The 20,274-nt window shown below is 36.5% G+C and overlaps 1 protein-coding gene across 1 annotated transcript in view; it reads right to left on the reverse strand.

Annotated features, from left to right (window-relative positions):
- The window catches only part of akap12b (A kinase (PRKA) anchor protein 12b), an 84,206-nt gene extending 65,608 nt beyond the window's left edge, over nt 1-18,598 (reverse strand). Inside the window, 1 exon segment of the mRNA XM_030129335.1 lies at nt 18,232-18,598. Within this exon segment, the coding sequence (XP_029985195.1) occupies nt 18,232-18,372 (141 nt within the window). The 5' untranslated portion in view covers nt 18,373-18,598.
- Between the last annotated feature and the right edge of the window lie 1,676 nt (nt 18,599-20,274).

The following is a 20,274-nucleotide window of genomic DNA, read 5'->3' on the forward strand; positions in this document are numbered from 1 at the left end:
TATCACGATACTGTTAAAAAGGCAATTTTTGGTTTGTTCCTTTTTTTTTTAAATGATTATTTCCCTGAAGAATTGAATTACACCAGAAATCTGCACAAATACTAAACACATTTTTATTTGATCAGAACAGGATCTAATGCTATATCACAACATTTTCCTGTGTTTAAACTTATATGATGTTTTACAGACATTACAGTTTAAGATCCTGTTCAAATGTTCATATTCTATTAGTACATAACTAACATCATAACATTATTTTTGTGCAATCCCAGGAAAGGAACTAACGTTATTGAATAAAAGAGTGTTAAATAATAATAAATAAAATATAAACAAAAAATAAAATCAAAAAACAAAAACTAACCTCCACAATATCTGCATTTGAATACCTAAAAATATTGATACAGTACTTTTTAATATCAATACAGTACTTTTTAATATTGATACAGTATTGTGAAATGTAATATCGCGATATACTGCAGAACCGATATTTTCTTACACCCCTTTTTAGCTCAGTAGATGGTCGCTGGCAACTATTAAGGTCTTTGAGAGTTAAATATCACATAACTGTGAGAGCAATTAAATGGAAATATTCACTAAAAGCACTTGTCCTTGAGTTAATAAACACAGTAACTCTTCACCCCTGCTCTGTTTTAAAGGTCAGCGGGTTTTACTGCCCTGGGACAGAAACTGCACCAGAAGAGATGTATGTTTGGTTAATACATTAAATCTCAGATGTTTCAGCTGCAGAGAATAAAGAGGTTACATCACCTTGTGTGATTATTCTAGCCAAAAGAACAGCTGCACCGATGCTATGATTCACCTTCAAAATGCTCAGACTCCCACCAGCACTAAAGACACGTCGTCAAAAACACACCTCGTGACCTCACACATCTCCCACTGTATCCTGCACAGCCGTTAGTGCTGCATCAGGACCAGGGCTGATGAAAAATGGATGTGAAAAAAAAGAGCAGAAGGAGAGGGTGAACAAGTGCAAAGGAAGGGATGAGAGGCACATGATGAATAACAAGGTCTTTTTTTTTTAGCGTCCCTGCTCCAACGCTAAAAACATCTTTTATGGAGTCATCAGAGGGTGAAACGTATCTAGAGAATGCTTAGTAGGAGAAAAATTCACTGTATCCAATATCAGCCTGGTAATAGCCTAACACCACATACATAGCATAAATACTAATGGCTCTTTTTATGCCGCTTTGCCAAATAACGTAGCATTTTCAGACCCTAGACATCTTTTCTGGAGTGTTACAAATAATTACTGCCTTTAACAGGAAGATTACGCTGTCAAATATTAATCATCACAGCAGGCAATGCAGAGAAACGCCCTGTAGGGATCATTATAAACTACAAAACAGACCCGGTGCATCTCCACAGTGCAGAGTAAGAGCTAACAGGTGCGTTGGAATGTAGAGGGATGAGTACCAGACCAAAAAAAAAGAAAAAAAAAAAACAGCAAAAGTAGAGGCAAGATGGAACAGGTCCACTGAGGCTGGTGATGTAATGGAGGTGAGAGGTTATTTTGAGCACAGTGTTGCAGGAGAAAAGCCTCTGCAGCATTTTATCACAGATGCTTTACAATACTGAGCTGTGCAAAAGCAACAAGACTTCCTGTTTGTCATGAGAAACGCACAAATTATTGATTGTAGCTTGCTAGGGCTGATCAGGAAACAGATAAAATGATCTGCCTTGACTTTTTTTTTCTCATTTTGACTATAAAAAAGGTTAGAAAATATGCCCAGAGTGAGTCTGTTTGCCCATTTTTCCAGAGCACTTTTTTCCCCAAATCTTTTGAAATCTAGCTGTCATTTATAATTTCCTGCATGTAATTCTGCTAAAACGGCCTCTTCTAGAAAACGATTAAAGCCCAAAGCAACCACAACGGAAGAATGGATGGACATCGTACAGGACATTTACATTCTGGAGAAGTTGACATTTTGTTTTAAGGGTCAAAAGGAATCTTTTTTCACTATTTGGTCAAAATGGACAAACTATGTTAAATTTGTAATAGATTTGAAACGAATACATCGGTGATGTGAATACTTTTACACGTGAAACATTTCTGTTTAGACTGATGTAAACGTACACACCTTAAAGTGTCTTGTCTTATTGATGAAGTAGTGGAGTAGGCCCTCTCCTCCAGCCCACTTTTCTTTATTTTTTTATTTTATACGTTCTATATATGACAAAAAAATCTTGGATAAGCATTTTTTCATTTGACGTGTAGAAACTGAACTGTACCTGTAACAGAAGTTTTGTAACATGTGCTTTTCCAAATAAACAAAGAATTTAAAAAAACAAAAAAACAGCCTCTTCTCCAGCTGCTAGTACAGGCATGAGTGAAATTACCGTTATGACCCAATAAAACCTATAAAGCGCAACATCTCAGGTTTCAGAAACTGTTGGAATTTTTCCAATCGCACAAAGAGTGAAAGAGTTACAGCCATCCAAACTGCACATGTCAGCAATGATGCATCAGGTTTTAAAGGGTTAATGTAAAAACCAGCCTGTTTCATACTTAGAAAATAAATCCAATGTGAGCAGCTGGGTAGAATTCTCACAAAAGAGGAACTCCGTAATCAGATCATGCTTCCGATCATAATGTACACATTTGAGTTAGTACTCCTTGGCATTTCTGGGCTTATATAAAACAGTAATTACATTCTGAGTAACCTCCATTGTTGCATTGTTGGATATGCTTTTGCGTTACGAAACATAAGGAGGAAGCAGTAAAGACAGTCTGTGCTAAAGCAGGACGCTGATGAGGCAGGACCGGCTGATCATAATAATTGATTGGGACTGAGCAGCTGTAATGGTCCCAGTGGGGTGGTGAACGGGCCAGACCCCGCACGGTGAACCCAATCCACTCAATAACACATCATGACCACTCTAATACAACGCCAGCATCGACAGCAACAAAGAAAAATTATAGAAGGACTCATAATTTCAGAGCGAGTCCTCGAGACCAACAGATTGTTTTTATGTTCGTGTTAACAAAAAATCCAATTATCCATCATTACCAATAAATTTAAATAATAAAAAAAAAAAAAATGGAATGTTGACGGGCATTATTTGAAAGTACATCCCATGGTGCAATGCAAAGATTCTGCATTCAGTGAGTGTCGGTGACTTCCCTTCAGTTACTGATTCAATCAGAGTGGAGACAAGATGAGCGATCAGTCAAAACTGACTTGTTTTTATGGTCTTGGTCTCGACTCGGTCTCGACTCCTGAAAGACTTGGTCTCGACTGCATTTGAAAACTAACGGTCTCGACCTTTCAAAGACTCGGTCTCGACATAGTCTCCTCCCTATCTCTATACCTATAATTTAAAGTGAATATATTGTCATGTGCAGACAGTAGTCGCTTTTCCATTGGACAGCTGCGCAAAACTTTACCGATATTTACTAATTGTTGAAAAAACAGAAGTGTCTAATGTCAGTTTTTCCATTCAATCCAAAATACGAGGATTTGTTTATTTATTATCAGGAGATGACATGAGAAGTCATTCCATAAACATGGCAACCAATGTAAATATGATGTTGATTTACAGATATATTCATTATTATTATATATTACCCCCTAGACTTCAAAATTCTCTTACTAGCATATAAAGCACTGAATGGTTTAGGCCCAAAATACATCAGAGACCTTCTAGTCCAGTATGAACCATCCAGACCACTCAGGTCATCTGGTGCAGGTCTGCTCTGTGTTCCCAAAGTCAGAACTAAACATGGAGAATCAGCGTTCAGTTTCTATGCTCCATATATCTGGAACAAACTACCAGAAAATATCAGGTCTGCTGAGAGTCTGAGTTATTTTAAGTCAAGGTTAAAGACTCACCTGTTCACTGCTGCCTTTGACTAAAAGGCTTTTGACTTTTTAAACTTTATATTCTCTTTGAAACTCTGCACTGCAACTCTTACTTTAATATGTGTGTGTTTTTATTTTTATTTTATTCTATTTTATTTTTTTTGATTTTGTGTTGTTTTCTTACTCGCTGTTTTTAATCACCTTTTACATGTTTCTTTTATAATGTTTTAAATGTGTTTCTTTTTGTTTCTTTTATTTCAATGTCCTGTGTGAAGCACCTTGAACTGCCTTGTTGCTGAAATGTGCTATACAAATAAACTTGCCTTGCCTTGCCTTTATATCTCGTACTAAATTTAAAAATGATTCAGTTTCCTGGTGTGTCCACACATACCGCGACATGTTAATTTTAAAACTCTTCTTCTTTGCTTGTTGTAACATCTGTCAATATCATTTTTTTTTTATTCAGGTGACTCTAGTTGTGGAAAAAGGTCTTTCTATTGCAGTTTTACATGATATACTACTTGTGCTACACCCAAAAACCACCTCTTGCCAGCGCAAAAACTTTCAATCAAAAAATTAGAGTTTTGGCAAAATTGTTGTTTTTCCATTAGGTAAATTTTTATGTGCAAGTTTTATTCGCACAATTTGAGGGTCAATGGAAAAGTGACTATTGTTTTGAAGTAAATCTGGTAGATCTGACACAAACATTAAAACTGATTAATATCCATTCTGTCATTAAATCTCAGAATGTAACATCTTGACCCAGTATTGTATCTTGGAAACTATAACCAACTGTCATTTCTGACTTTTCCAAGTTTTTCTTTATTAGTAACTCACAATCAGTAAAACTTCACTGTTTTTATTCTGGAGACATTTTACTTTTAGACTAATAAAATCTACCTTGTCCTCATAAAGTTTGCTTGGAAATGTTAAAAAACTAAACTCCAAAATTCACATTCAGATATTTAATATGACATAATGATGACATATTTGATACCATTACATATAATTATAACCATGACTTTACTTACTCTTTTTTAGTGACTTAAACCTTTTAAACTTTTACTTGTAGACCAGTGTAAGACCATAACAGACCATCCTTTATTCTAGATTTAGAAACTCCTATGATAAGTGACCTAGAAAAATAAACAGACTAAAAAACAAAAACAATTAGGTGTCATCTTTGATAGTCTTATATAATACTTTGATGTGATTCTGGGAATAGATGTTGTCCTGTAGACTCATTATTTGATCATATTATTGAAAGGAACTCTAATTTGTAGGAGCAAGAACAAAAGAGCTCTGGTTTTTCACGTCCTTAAATCTACATGTCTGTTTTTGACTGTAATGGAGTTGGCAGTGAATCTGAGCGATGGCAGATAGGAAGTTGGCTGAGGGACAGACTAATTAGCGGAAATCCACATCCTGTTTCTCCTCTGCAAAATGAGACACATTCATATATTTATTTTACTTTGCTTCTTAGGTTTATTACTGTAGCTGTACTATTAGGACGTTTAAGAGCTGAAGTACTTTATTCAATCAGCTGATGTTTGATATTTAAGGAGATTTGTACAATTTTACGTATCATGCTTTTATCGTAATATAGAAGGGAAGCATGTTTATACTTTATATTTCAAAGAGCAAAAATGATCATCGCAGCCTTTTAACAAAACCGTGGTCTCCATTAAGAATGCTGTAAATGTTTTGTACATCACATTTAATTTACAGAAGCAAATCGAGTATATTTTCTCCTGTTGCATAAATCCCACATTACCAATTACGTAACATCCAACACAACATTTCAACTTACAGAGTCTATAGTAATTCTAGTAATTCACTTAAATAACTTAATTACACTTGTCCACAAACTCCGTGAACTTCATGGAAGTCAGATTTCTTTTAAGTGATCATGACTTGCACTTTCCGCTTATCTGTTTTTCTCCTGATCTTAAGGATAAGTTTAAAACCAAAGAGTTAAGTACAGTTTTTATTTTTCCAATGGTATTCCATATGGTTTAAACATTATACCTCCTCATCCTTTCAATAGTCGCTTTTCCATTGGACATCTGCGCAAAACTTTACCGATATTTACTAAATGTCGAAAAAACTGAAGCGCGTAATGTTGGTTTTTCCATTAAATCACAAATGCGATGATTTGTTTATTTATTATCACAAGATGACACGAGAGTTCATCCCACAAACAAGGCGATGAACATAAATATTGTGTTGATTTACAGATATATTCAGTATTATTATATATTACCGCTCAATCTCGGACTAAATTAAAAAACGATCCGGTTTCCTGGTGTGTTCACACATACCACACCATGTTTCTTTTAAAACTCTTCTTCTTCACTTGTTGTAACATCCGTCAACATCCTTTTTTTTTTTTATTCAGGTGACTCTAGTTGTGGAAAAAGGTTCCAGCTTTGGATACCATGAGGGTGTATAAAATGTGCTAAATAAGTGCAGTTCATTTCCCATTTAAAGCCAGTGTTAAATCAACATGTTTAAAATGTTAAATCTACATGTTACTCCATAAATATGTTTAAAGTTGGATGTGTTTTTTACAGTATTGTTCTGGAAACCACAGCTGCCAGTTTTTTTCCGTAAAAACAGCAGGATTTTTTTTACAGTGTAGTGTCTGTTACTGCATTACAGAAAACAAACTAGTTTTCATTCTACTTTTCTAGACATTTTAGGCTCTCTAGTAGTAACACACACCATCACAAACACACTCTGCTGGCCCGGTCTTTCCTCTGAATTCACTTTCACTCAAGCTCTGTCATCATCGTCCTTTTACTACCTTGCAGGACGGAGAACTGAGGAACAATCGTCTGATTCATCTGCCTTTATGTCACCCTGGCAGGTCTCCCTTTAACTCTCTCTCGTATTCTTTTAATCCCCATCTCTCTCTCTCCTTCACACCCCGTCCCCTCTTCTCCTGCCCACCCAAAACGCTGCTCCACGCCCCCCTCTCCTGTTGGTTCCTTCCTCTTGTTTTGGGCCGGTGCACACTGGGGCCCCCGGCTTGTCCCCATCCCGGACCGTCCTCAATGGCTCCTCTGTTTGACCCTTTCCGCCCACCCCCCTCTTCTCTCTCTCTCTGTCTCTCACTGCTAAACAGGATAATCAGAGCCTCAGCAGCGTCTGATCAGCCGCCGCTCATTATACAGGAACGCAGCAGCCTTAATCAGCACACATTACATTATGTAACATAATGTTGGATCATTGGAGTCACCTGCCGCTGCGATTGTGTTGGACAGGGGGACCTGACATGTGATGCAGGTCTCATGAATAGGTGAATATTTGTAGTGGGTCTGCTATCGTTTTACTGTGTCATTGTAGGTGGGAGGATTTAGTTGCATAAGCACAAAAGACACAGGACGCGGGCTCTGGTATAAGAAGCGGATCAAGAAATTAAGAAAGTAAAGGCACACAAAGAAGGGACAGAACCTTTTTACACACATGCATTAATGTATGCAAGTTATACTGTTTGGTGTCATGCTAGAAAAGTACTCTATAGGATTTGCATGACTCACAATACTTGACATTGTGTATTTACACTGTAAAAAGGGTTCTCAGTCCTGAAGTTATTTTGTATCCCAATAAAAAATGGATATTTGATCTGCGAGTCGACAAGAATGTGAGCAGAATCCAAGTAAGAACAGATCCATTTTTGTGTTTTGTAATAAACACAGACTCACTTATTAGCAAATCAGATCTTATTTGCTAATTATTTGAGGTTTGATTTGTCCATGGAAATAATGTTCATGTCTTAAAATAGACGAAACAGGAATTATAATTATAAAATTATTATTATAAAAAAATTATAAAAATGCAATTATAAAAGTTTGGTTTACTATAAAACTATCTCTCGTATAATGAACAACGATGGTTAGTTGACAAATAAACAACAAACGACTGTAAAATTCATAGACAGCTTATCTCATAAGCCACTTTTACACAGAAATCCCAGAAAAAAGGCGAGATGGTGGTCCCACCTTTTTGCCACCATTGACCGATTTCCACAGCCAAGCCAAAACAGTAATAGAGGTGAGACAGGCTGGACTTTTACACAGCGGACCTGCGTTCCCGAATCAAAGGGGCAGTGACGCAGTGTAGCATGTAGTGTGATGTATAACTTGCGCAACGGAAATACCCAGAGCATAGCGGTGTTGCTAACCTCTCCAGAGTCAGCCCGTCTTTCACCGTTCCACAAATGTTAGCATGGATAGAGTCCTACGCCCGAAGTGACAACAGCTGGCGGATCTCGGCATCTCCCCAGTTTGATATCTTTCTGGTCATGTTAATATGTTTGTTTACTGTACACAGCCCACACTCATTTTTAAATCCCCCCGGTGCAGCGGTCATACACGCAATACGTCATCAAAACGTCACACCTTGGTTGCGTAACAAGAGGTGTTCCTTTTACATAGCATTCCGTACTCATAATTCCACCATTATCACAGATCTCTTACTACCTCCAGACCCATGACAGAAGTAGGACCAAATGATCCCACCATTTCATTTACACAGACGTCGTTCCGGAATTAACATGAAATATTCCTGAACAGAAGTCCAATGTAAAAGGAGCTATTGATTTGGTTGATATCTCAGTAGAAGCTGCAGCTCTAGCGGTTTAACAAGTTGTCGGTTCTGGGTCTGGTTCAGTGTGTTTTGTGCACAGATCTGCACACACACATATCTACTTAATAAAATGTTGTTTGTGTAGTTAGATGCATTTTCATTGGTGTTCGGTACAGCAATAACAGTGCTCTCCATGTTTGTCCGAAACTAACTTACATTATTAGCATCATGGCACAAAAAGTCTCTGCTCACCACAATATTTTTGGTTCATTTTAAGACTGTGGCAGGACAAAATATACTATGACTGTGCACCGTAGTCTATTTCATTTATGGGAAACACTGTATTGTCATAATGCAGATGGAAAATAAAGCATAAAGTACTCAGATATTTGACTTAAAAGAGTTTAAGAATTAAAAATACACAGTTAGGTAAAAGTACAGCCTTCAAAATGTGAAGTGAAAGTAGAAAAGTATTAGCATCAAAAGTACCAAAAGTAAAAATGTAGAATTTCCAAATTATAGAATTATTAATCAGTATATTGATGGATTATAATTATTGATGCATTAATGTTTTAATGTTTAATGATACATCTAGTAAAGGTGGAGATCATCTTAGTTACTCTTAATACTGTCAAAATGGCTTCATTTCTACTGTATAGGAGTTGATTTTAGTTTATATCAATAATTATGAAAACTACGAAGTAAATAGTAACTAAAATTACTTAGATTAATATAGTGACGAGAAAGATACAATATTTGCTGGGAGATGTAGTGGAGTAGAATACAGTACCTCAAACATACTGAAGTAAAGTTGTTGTGTAAGTGTGCTTAATTCCATTTATCAAATGTTAACGCTTTTCAACATAAAGCATCTATACACAGGATATTAAACATACAACCTGCAACCAATTGATACACATCAGGAGGTAAAGTTTTTCTTATCTGTTCCAAAACGAAGTTGCATCAACAGATCGACTTGTTTGACCTCTAAAGTCACATGACTCACTCATTGCTGAAGTGTTAGGCCTCTACAAACCTGGCAACCTGCATTACCCATAACCCCCCTCTCTGCAGAGACATCTACATGAATCACTCGAGCCTTGTGAGACCTTTGAAAATATTTGCAAGAATATGAAAGCAGCTTTTACCCTGTTCTTAAGAAGTAATAAAAAGCCAGACAAACGAGTTGAAGTAAACAAATTTCCGTTTCACACACTGTTATTATCTTCTCACATCATCTGTTTTGTAACATGAGACAAATATTGCGCAGACTGAACAGGTCTCATCACAATGTACCTGTCATGTATGAAATGTTTGTGAGTTTTGTTTTTAACAGTAAACAGCATATGAAAAGACAATGTTACAAGAACCTACAATGTGTGTGTGTGTGTGTGTGTGTGTGTGTGTGTGTGTGTGTGTGTGTGTGTGTGTGGTCCAATAACACTACTTTTACTGACTGCATTTTACTTCATTATTCCATTTTTCACAGCTTTACACTTCAACTCCACTACAACTCAAAGGCAAATATTATACTGTTTACTCCACTACACTTGTCTGACAGCTCCAATTACTTTTCAGATACAGTTTTTCTATCCCTTTTTTGACCAGTGAGAATACATCCTCTCCAAATGCGCTGATTCTGAATATTTATCATAAACTGAAGTGTCATATGATCCATTTGGAGAGAGGAGCTGGAGAGTACATAGTCACAAAGCTGTTTTTATGCAAAAAATGAACTTTTCAGTACTCTCTCAGAAAACTGACAATGCAAACATATGATGATCTTAAAGATTAAACTACACAGCAGAGTATAAAGTAGCTCAGATGTACTCAACCATAAACACCCACAGCACAAAAAAACAGTATAATGCAACATGTACATCAACGCAGCATTAAAATGAATCCCCAAACATTAACATAAGAGTTTGTTTTGGGTCTGTTTTGGTTAATAAATCTATACAGTCACAGAAAAAAATATTAGACCATCAAAAGTCATCAAAAACTAGAAGCACTCGGAGAGCGCAGACCTCCGCCAAGGCTGATCAGTGGGCCCCCCCGTGGGCCCCCCCACCCCCGATCACCCCCAAAAGTTAATCATTTCTTCCTTATCCCATTTCCAACAAACCCTGAAAATTTCATCAAAATTTGTCCATAACTTTTTGAGTTATGTTGCACACTAACGGACAGACAAACAAACAGACAAACAAACCCTGGCAAAAACATAACCTCCTTGGCGGAGGTAACAATGGTTATGCAATCAAGTACTAACTCCTGTGTGTATCATGTGACTAAAACAGACAGAAAAGAAAACATGGAATGCCTGAAAGCACTGTTTTTGTCAGTACAATGCCATAGATATAGATGTAAGAACTGAAGTGATTTTGGTTATTATCAAAAAAACATAGAAAATAAATAGATATCAGCTCTGAAATTAAACTCTTATGAGCGAATTTTGTTGTTATCATAATATTTGTCCAAACAAATTCACCTTCAGTTGCACCAGGCATTAAAATGAACAAGAAATTGAAGAAAACAAGGGGTGGTCTAATAATTTTTTCTGGGACTGTATATATTTTTTTCTTTATATTTTATATAATACTTATGACTTCACTCCTTAAGGGTATGTTTTTGTATAAGTAATTGATGTCTAATTTTTATTGCACAGCCTTTTTGAACAGATCTTGCATTTTACTGTTCATAACACGACCATGTGACAAATAAAATATTTAATCTTGAACTGTAACAGCAAAACACACAGGGCCGTTTTACTGCAATGACACACATTTAGTACATTTTGATGATAATTTATGATGCATTTTGGCTGAAGGATGATAGACGATACCAATACTGATGTTCCTTTCTGTCTCTTTATTTTATTTTTGTTGTTATTCATCCCACTTTAACAAAGAATCTCTGTTACGAATACAAAAATACTTACTATTTTGCTGTATTTCATTCCCTCATGACATTATCTTTAACTGAATACAGACTCAAACACAAATTTATGAAAAACAAAGAACTATCTGCCACTGCCACCATTAAAAAACATCTTAAAGGCTGATACAATATCAGGTCATTACTGTATATCAGTACATTCCTACTGAAAATACTTACATTATTTGACTTCAGTAAGGTTTGAATACAGAACTTTTACTTGTAGTGGAGTATTTTCATAGTGTTTAGTCCTTCCCCTAAAGTAAAGTCTCGTGTGTTTATGGATTCTGAAAATTGTTTTGTGCCAAATTATGCAAATCTGTTGTTATTGTTATCATAATTCACAACAAATGGCAAAAAAATGGCTTTATTTCTGATTTATTTCTGTTATGAGTATATGTATGCGCAACGCAGGTCATGAAATACATAAGTAACCACATAGTTAGCAGTAGTGGGAAAATATATAGAAGAAATATTTAGATTGTGCAAATAACATATTATTTAGATTTATTGCTCTGATTCCTGTAGGGTGAAATAACACAGCTGTTTCTGCGAATCATGTAAACATTTACATTAATCTGATTATTTTGATTATACATGAGGAGAGAGAAGTATGAGGAGGGTGTGTCGCCGGCAGTGGTGGAGACGGAGGCATTACTTAAATTCCTCTGTGGAGTGAAGAGGATATTTATCAACTGTGTATCAACCATGAAGGCTCCATCCGCTCCGAGCAAACACACACTGTCACTATCCAGACACACACATTAGACACAAACCACCTACAAACAACACTCAAAGACTTCATGAAACCATTAACCGTCCACTGTAAACAACTTGTGTTTTCATTTAGCACAGTCACAGTTTTTATCTTAAATAAACCTGAATCACCAACAGAAAAAAAACATTATTTCTGCTGTTTTCATGTTACTCCACCCTTTCTCAGGAGTATAAATACATTATATGGGCAAAAGTATTTGGACACGTTGAATTCAGGTGTTTCTTTTCCAACAGGGCTATAAAACAATAATAACAAATGTCATAATATAGTTCGATATTGTGATAAATATCATTGCATTGCATTGACTATCAACTTTCTTAACATCTCCCACTATTTTTATTTATTACCTCCGCCAAGGAACGGCGGAGGTTATGTTTTCATCGGGGTTTGTTTGTCTATCTGTCTGTCTGTTTATTTGTCTGTCTGTTAGCAAGATAACTCAAAAAGTTATGGTTGTATTTGAATGAAATTTTCAGGAAATATTGATACTGGCACAAGGAAATGATTAAATTTTGGTGATGATCGGGGTGGGGTGGGGTGGGGTGGATTTGGATGAAATTTTCAGGAAATGTTGATACTGCCACAAGGAAATAATGATTTAAATTTGGTGGTGATTGGGGGGGGCCAGATTTTGATAAAAAAAAATTTCAGGAAATGTTGATACTGGCACAAGGAACAAATGATTAAATTTTGGTGGTGATCGGGGTGGGGGGGTGGATTTGGATGAAATTTTAAGGAAATGTTGATACTGGCACAAGGAAATTATAAAATTTTGGTGGTGACGGGGGGGGGGATTTGGATGAAATTTTCAGGAAATGTTGATACTGGTGCAAGGAAATAATGTTTAAAATTTGGTGGTGATCAGGGGGGGGGGGGGGGGGGGGGGGGGCGTTTGATAGAATTTTCAGGAAATGTTGATACTGGCACAAGGAACAAATAATTAAATTTTGGTGGTGATTGGGGTGGGGTGGGTGGATTTGGATGAAATTTTCAAGAAATGTTGATACTGGCACGAGGAAATAATGATTAAAATTTGGTGGTGATTGGGGGGGCAGATTTTGATAAAATTTTCAGGAAATGTTGATACTGGCACAAGGAACAAATGATTAAATTTTGGTGGTGTTGGGGGGGGGGGGGGGGGGGGGGGGGCTGCCTTGTCAGAGGTCTGTGCTCTCCGAGTGCTTTTTGAGGTCATTTATGTATTTGTCTCAAACTTTTAAGTAAAAAAAGACAAAAATACATTTAAAAAAAAATAAAATAAAAGCAAGAAGCCAATTACATACGCACCCAACATTGATCATTAATCACAAAAAAAGCAGCAAAATACAGTGTACATATGAATGAAGTGTACATATGAATCGACTCACAGACACAGTTTGAGAAGGGACAGAAAGAAGCAAAGGCTTATCTAGTCCTGCCCCTTCCTTACTTTCAGTGTCAGATTCATAACCAAATATATTTCTTTCATCGGCTATTTATCACATTAAATTAGAGAACAAGGAATAACTAGTCATAGCACCTTTGTATTGGTTGTATCACCGTTGCGCAACCATTCTGCCAGAAATAAACATAAACAAATAGAGACTAAACTACACAGGGTATAATACGTAAACCCCAAATTACATATAAACCTATCAACAATATCTCCCATTACACATACAAACACATGAAAGTGTTCTGATTACTCAATGCATTTGTATGAGTCGATTAACATATGTTTGTATTATCTTTTTAATAGCAGTATATTCTTACTAAACTTTAACGAAATATTAATGTTTATATCTTAAATCAGCAAGAATAGGACATCTTAGGAGATACAGCCATGATGCGTCCCAATATTTGTGTCCATATAGTTTATAAACATCGATATTTCCTTAAAGTTTAATGGGAAATTTTTCTTCCCAAGTGAGATATGAAAAAAATAGATGGTTAGTTGTAGAAAATTATTATTTACAGTCAGAGTACAAATTTTTTTTTTAGAAATTTAAAGGTACAATATTTAAATCATAGTCATGGATAAACAAAACGAGAAAAAAGTTCAGAGAAATTAAGTAAAGACCATCTCTGAGGCATTTTGGAAGCAAAGATAACAATTCAAATAAAACTAACCAGTGCAATATTATTTATCACAATGTAAAATTACATTATGGGTAGGGATGTCCGATATTGGCTTTTTTGCCAAAAACCGATATGCCGATATTGTCCAACGCTTAATTTCCGATTCCGATATCTACCGATACCGCTGCCGATATATGTGGGATATTAAACTAATTTTAGGTAACATCGCATATCTCCTGTCATGGAATTAACACATCATACCTAATTTTATTGTGATGCCCCATTGGATGCATTCTCAAATGCAACAAGGCTTTAAAAATGTAAACACTGTCTGTGTAAAGAATACATACTTCAATTTAAGTTGTGGAAAAAATGCCATATTTATTTATTTATTTTCTCTCCCTCCCTCCATGAGTCTATTACAGTGTGGCAACTCTACTGTACAATTTTGAAAACTGCACATTTCTTTCAGCTACAAACAATGCTTCATTTACGTGTCGGTAAATGCCGGCGAAATCAAGGCATTATTTTATCAGTTTTAATGATAGGCAAAAAAAACGATATTCACTGATATTACATTTTTATGCCAATATCGGGCCGATAATATCGGTGGGCCAATATTATCGGACATCCCTAATTATGACGTTTGTTATTGTTTTGTAGCCCTGTAGACACCTGAATTCAATGTGTCCCAATAATTTTGTCCATTACAGCCAGTGTTGTTCTGTGCTTCATGAAACACTTCTTACATTTGGTAAGATTATGCCTTCACAGCAGGTATATTTCTGTAGGCGGGATCATAAATATTTAATGGTGTCAGATCTGTCATCATAAATTATTAGGCAGTCACATTAAGTCCTTACGTCTTTTGAACTCCAGGTGAACATTATGGCTTAAAAAAAAACATAATTAGTTTCTAAGAATTTCCCTGCTAATAACAGTATAAAAACATTCAATAATTTTTTTGCCAAGGGGAGTCACAATACACAACAGACGTACTCACAGGGGCCAACGGTCTTCAGATATTTCATGACACATTCCAATGCCACTGGCAAAATGCAAGTGAAAACACCTCAAACTGTGACTGATACCTGTGATAACAACTCAACACTGACAAAAACACGCAACCACCATGTCAGTTCACAGGGAAACGATGAGAAAACATTTATTCTGAGGAAAAACCAGCATGAAAATATACACGTCATCTTGCTGTATTGATCCTCAGTGCAGTTTGACCTTTCTAGTGTCTTTGCAGGAGGAAAAGACCTGACCTCTTGACCTCCAGCCAACAAAAAAAGGTCAATAAATTCAACAGATTATACGAGGCGTGAATAGAGCAGGTGGCAAAAGTTATTAGTAGGCGCCTTCCAAATATTCATTTGCACACTGCTGAGCAATTTGCACAGAGGTAACAATGCAGAGTCTGCAAGAAAGCTGAGGTGACGGCAGCTGGACCAGTCAGAGGAGAAGAACCTACTGATTTCACTGTTCACTAAACAGATGACAGAAAAAGAGCTCAAGGTGAAGAGGTGAAAATGTGTTTCATTCATATTCTGACATCATAACACAAGATAAATGAGGTTTGACGAGGGAAAAAATGCTTTTATTCAGTGGTTTGAAAAGATGAGTTTGTAGTTTGCGGTGCTCTATGATAGAACACATCATCATTATCTTTTATTTGTTGTTTTTATAGAACTATTCAACTAGATGTTTATTCAATATTCAATCATATGTCAGAGGAGAAAAACCTACTGATTTCACTGTTCACTAAACAGAAGAGAGAAAAAGAACTGAAGGTGAAGAGGTGAAATTGTGTTTCATTCATATTCTGACATCATAACATAAGATAAAAGAGGTTTCACGAGGAAAAAAAACTGCATTATTCTGTGGTTTGAAAAGATGAGTTTGTAGTTTGTGGTGCTTTGTGATAGAACACATCATTACCTTTTATTTGTTGTTTTTATAGAATTATTCAACTAGATGTTCATTCAATATTCAATCATATGTCAGAGGAGAAAAACCTACTGATTTCACTGTTCACTAAACAAACAGATGATAGAAAAAGAGCTGAAGGTGAAGAGGTGAAAATGTCTTTCATTCATATTCTGACATCATGAGATAAATGATGTTTGTCGGGAAAAAAAACTGCATTATTCAGTGGTTTGAAAAGATGAGTTTGCAGTTTGCGGTGCTTTATGATAGAACATATCATCATTAACTTTTATTTGTTGTTTTTATAGAATTATTCAACAAGATGTCCATTCAATATTCAATCATACCCACATAATGCTCTTCTTTTTTCTTTTCTTTTCTTACTTTGGATGAGTGCAAAACAAAATAGAGACAGGCAATAACTTCTTAACACTCGCTCAGAGGTAGAATTACTTCATTTGATTGGATTAATAACTACATTATTGCAAATAAAGTTGGAATAATTTTGTTTTCAGACATATTCCTCATTTTATTCCTATCTATACACATCAGTAATCCCCTTTGACCAAGTGCAATGATTACCTACGGAGTCCCAGTTACAATTTATCTATCAAGAAGATGTTTATTCCAACTTTATGGGCAATATTGTATTTAATAATGATTACTAATTCAATTACCATATATTTATGTATAAAAAGTACTGGGACAAAGGAGTCATTGTATACAAATGGATACATATTTAAGTCTAAGTTAATTATCTTTAACCCATAAGGACCCAGTGTGACTTTTGTGGCAGTTCCCAAATGAATTTTTATCTGTATTTAACCATAGCTATGTGATTTATCACTGTTTATTATCATATTATCCTCTGAATTTTGCATTTTTTCCCAGTGAAAATCATCTGTTTTCCTATACTTAATTCACTGATCGTGTACATGTTCATAAAAGCTTAGTGTAAAGTCAAAGGTTATTATGTCAAAACAGAAAAAATGGATGAAAATAGGACTTTTTCAGTAAAATCTATCATTAACTGAACATAAACCAAGCATCTCCATCCACTGTCACTGATCCAACTCCATGGGTTTTACTGGTGAATCAATGTTGTAGAAGATGACGGTGTTTCCATGTTCACTACGGAGCCCCTGAACGTCCAAATGGATCATAGCTGATGACCATAAAAAGACAACAAACTGTATTTTACACCAATTATTTACATGTATTAGTGGATCAGTAGGGATTAAACAGTTTATATCAGTAGATGATTTTGGTAGATGGTGGATATTTGGGTCTTTATGGGTTAATTATAATATTATCCACTGAATTGAGGATTTTTCAGTGAAAATCTGGTATTTTCCTCTATTTAATTCACTGATCATGTACATGTTCATAAGAGCTCACAATAAATTAGCGGATCAACAGTTTAGATCAGTAGATGCTTTTGGTCGACAGTTAATGTTTGAGTCTTTATGTCTTAATGATGATTAGGAATATCTACCCCTTCACAATTATGTAAAGATATGTCATTCATACTCTCCGGGTCATCAAGACTACAATAATTTTTAATTCTGTTAGTCAAAAGAGTTAAGAAATCTATGCAAAATGTTTATTATTGCAGAAAAAATGAAAAGTCCAATACCTGATCTTTATCAAATGAATTACAGTTCAATTAAATTAATAATAAATCTCTGCTTTTTGTTATATTTTTGCTTAAGAGTAGCAGAAATTGTCCTAAATATAATAAAACTACACAGTCCATGGTGCTGCTGAGTACCAGTGTGAGCTCAGGTGGTGTGTGTGGTCTGGACCAGACCAGGCTGAGCTGCTGGTCTTTTTTATTACTGCGGGACTGCAGACAACTCGACTATTACTCAGCAAAAACCGAGCCAGGCGCACATGGAGCCTGTGCGACGCAGCATATTACTGATGCGCACAAATACGAAAATGTGCAAGAGGGAGGGGGGGGGGGGTAGCAGGTGGGTTGCAAAGTCAGGTAAACTGGTTGATATTAGGAGAAGTATGAGTGGACAGGACGTGGGGACAGTGGTGTTGCCCCTGCGCACTGGCTGAACCCACTGCGTACTGGGAGCACTGGGATGGCACACTGTGACGCGCGCTTACCTTGGTGTCGTGGACTCCGTCTCCCTCCTGGAGCACCTTCACCTCCGCACTGAGCTCCCCGGCTGAAGCTGAGGCTGAAGCTGAGGCTGGTGCATCCTCCTGGCTCTTCCCGTCCCGTTGCACTGAGCTTTCTGCTCCCATGGCGAACGAACACAGAGGGGAACTCTTCTGTTTTTAGTCGGAAACAGCACAAAAGCGCACGACAAAGCGGCCAAGGTACCACGACTGTTTGTCTTTTTCTTTCTTCTTCTTCTTCTTTTTTTTTTTTTTTTCTTTTTTTTTTTTTTAAAGCTGCGCGTACACCACAACGTCCGAATGACGAGCCCTAGTGCAGCTCCGCCCCTGAGAGAGTGGCCTGGATCTGGAGTGATGAAGTGTGAGCAGGACCAGAAAACTCTTGCAGGACACCCCCACCTCCAACACCTCCCTCCGGTATCACATGGGGCCCGGTGCGCCGCGGCACGCCTTGCAGCATCGGAGCTGTGCGGTGCTGATGGAGGAGCCACACGGAGGTGAGGAGAAGACACGGAAGAAGACAGAGGACATGTGGGGACATCTAACACAGAAATGAAAGAGATACTGACCACAGAAATGACACCAAAGACGAGTCACACCAGAAGGGAAAGGGTTAAAAGATGCAACAATGGATGTAGGAGACTGTCTGCTGGAGCAGAGCAACGTACATATCAAATAAAATAAGATGAGGCAACAGTTTAATGAAGGTTTAGAGTATATAACCCCCTATGAGATAATTACACATACACTCAGGGGTGTTAAACATGCGGCCCGCGGGCCAAAACCGGCCCACCAAAGGGTTCAATCAGGCCCTGAGGAAGAATTTACAAAGTACAAAAATTACACTGAAGACATTAACAGTTAAAGGTGGAAAACGTTTTAGTTCAGATGCCCTTCTTTTAAAATAAGTGGAATTTTAACAATATTCAGCCTGTTACTAAATGTTTTGTGCCCTTAGATCTACTGTGACCTGCACATGTGAAAATGATAAGCTTGGGCATAATATGGTTAAAATTCCACTTTTTTGCTTAACGGAAAAAAAATTTTTGTATTGTTATTTATAGGTGATTATTTTACTGATTCGGCCCACTTGAGAACATATTGGGCTGTATGTGGGCTCTGAACACATACAATGAAATTCTGTCATTGTTGACATGAGTCTGGGCTGTAAAACCATAATAACATACGTCTTAATGTAACTGCATATTTCGGTATATATCAGGTAATAAACATCTTTAGGGTTAAAGTTCACATTGCAGAAATGCATACAAAATGCTTCAGAGCTCATTTATATTTCAATTTGATTTTTTTTTTAATCAATATATTTTGTAATCAAAATGTTTTGCGTGCACATTTCTGAATCATTTCTGATCATTAATAAGTATCTAGTTTCTTTAACTTTCACTCAGGAAAAAAAATAAGCCATTACACTTAAAAGAAATATTGATTTGACATATAATGTGACCATATCAAACATGAACATTTTTATCTTGATAATATCTTAAACTAGAAAAGCACTTGGAGAGCGCAGAACTCCGCCAAGGCAGATCAGTGCCCCTCCCCCGATCACCACCAAAATGTAATAATTTGTTCCTTATGCCAGTATCAACATTTCCTGAAATTTTCATCCAAATCCATCCATAACTTTTTGAGTTATCTTGCACACGGACAGACAGACAGACAGACAAACCAACGCCGGCAAAAACATAACCTCCTTGGCGGAGGTAATTAACAAGGATGGGAAGTCCTACAAGCTGTAGATGTGATGCTTCCCAGTATTTATGTCTTTATACTGTATTTTATACTACGCAGGTCATCATGTCTGCAATTATGTTAGTTTCGAAGTCATAATAGACTTAAAAACATTTAACCTTACTTATAATGCAAATAAACCACCTGTTTTAACTAGCTAGTACAACTGGTTAGTGTTAACATGACAACAAACATCTGTATTGGATTGGTTTAGTACTTTATGTGTTTATTTATTTAACAGATTTATTTTATCAGTTTATTCTTGGCTAATGCCCT

This window comes from Sphaeramia orbicularis, chromosome 24 (genome assembly GCF_902148855.1).
Source record: "Sphaeramia orbicularis chromosome 24, fSphaOr1.1, whole genome shotgun sequence".
Taxonomy (NCBI): Eukaryota; Metazoa; Chordata; class Actinopteri; order Kurtiformes; family Apogonidae; genus Sphaeramia; species Sphaeramia orbicularis.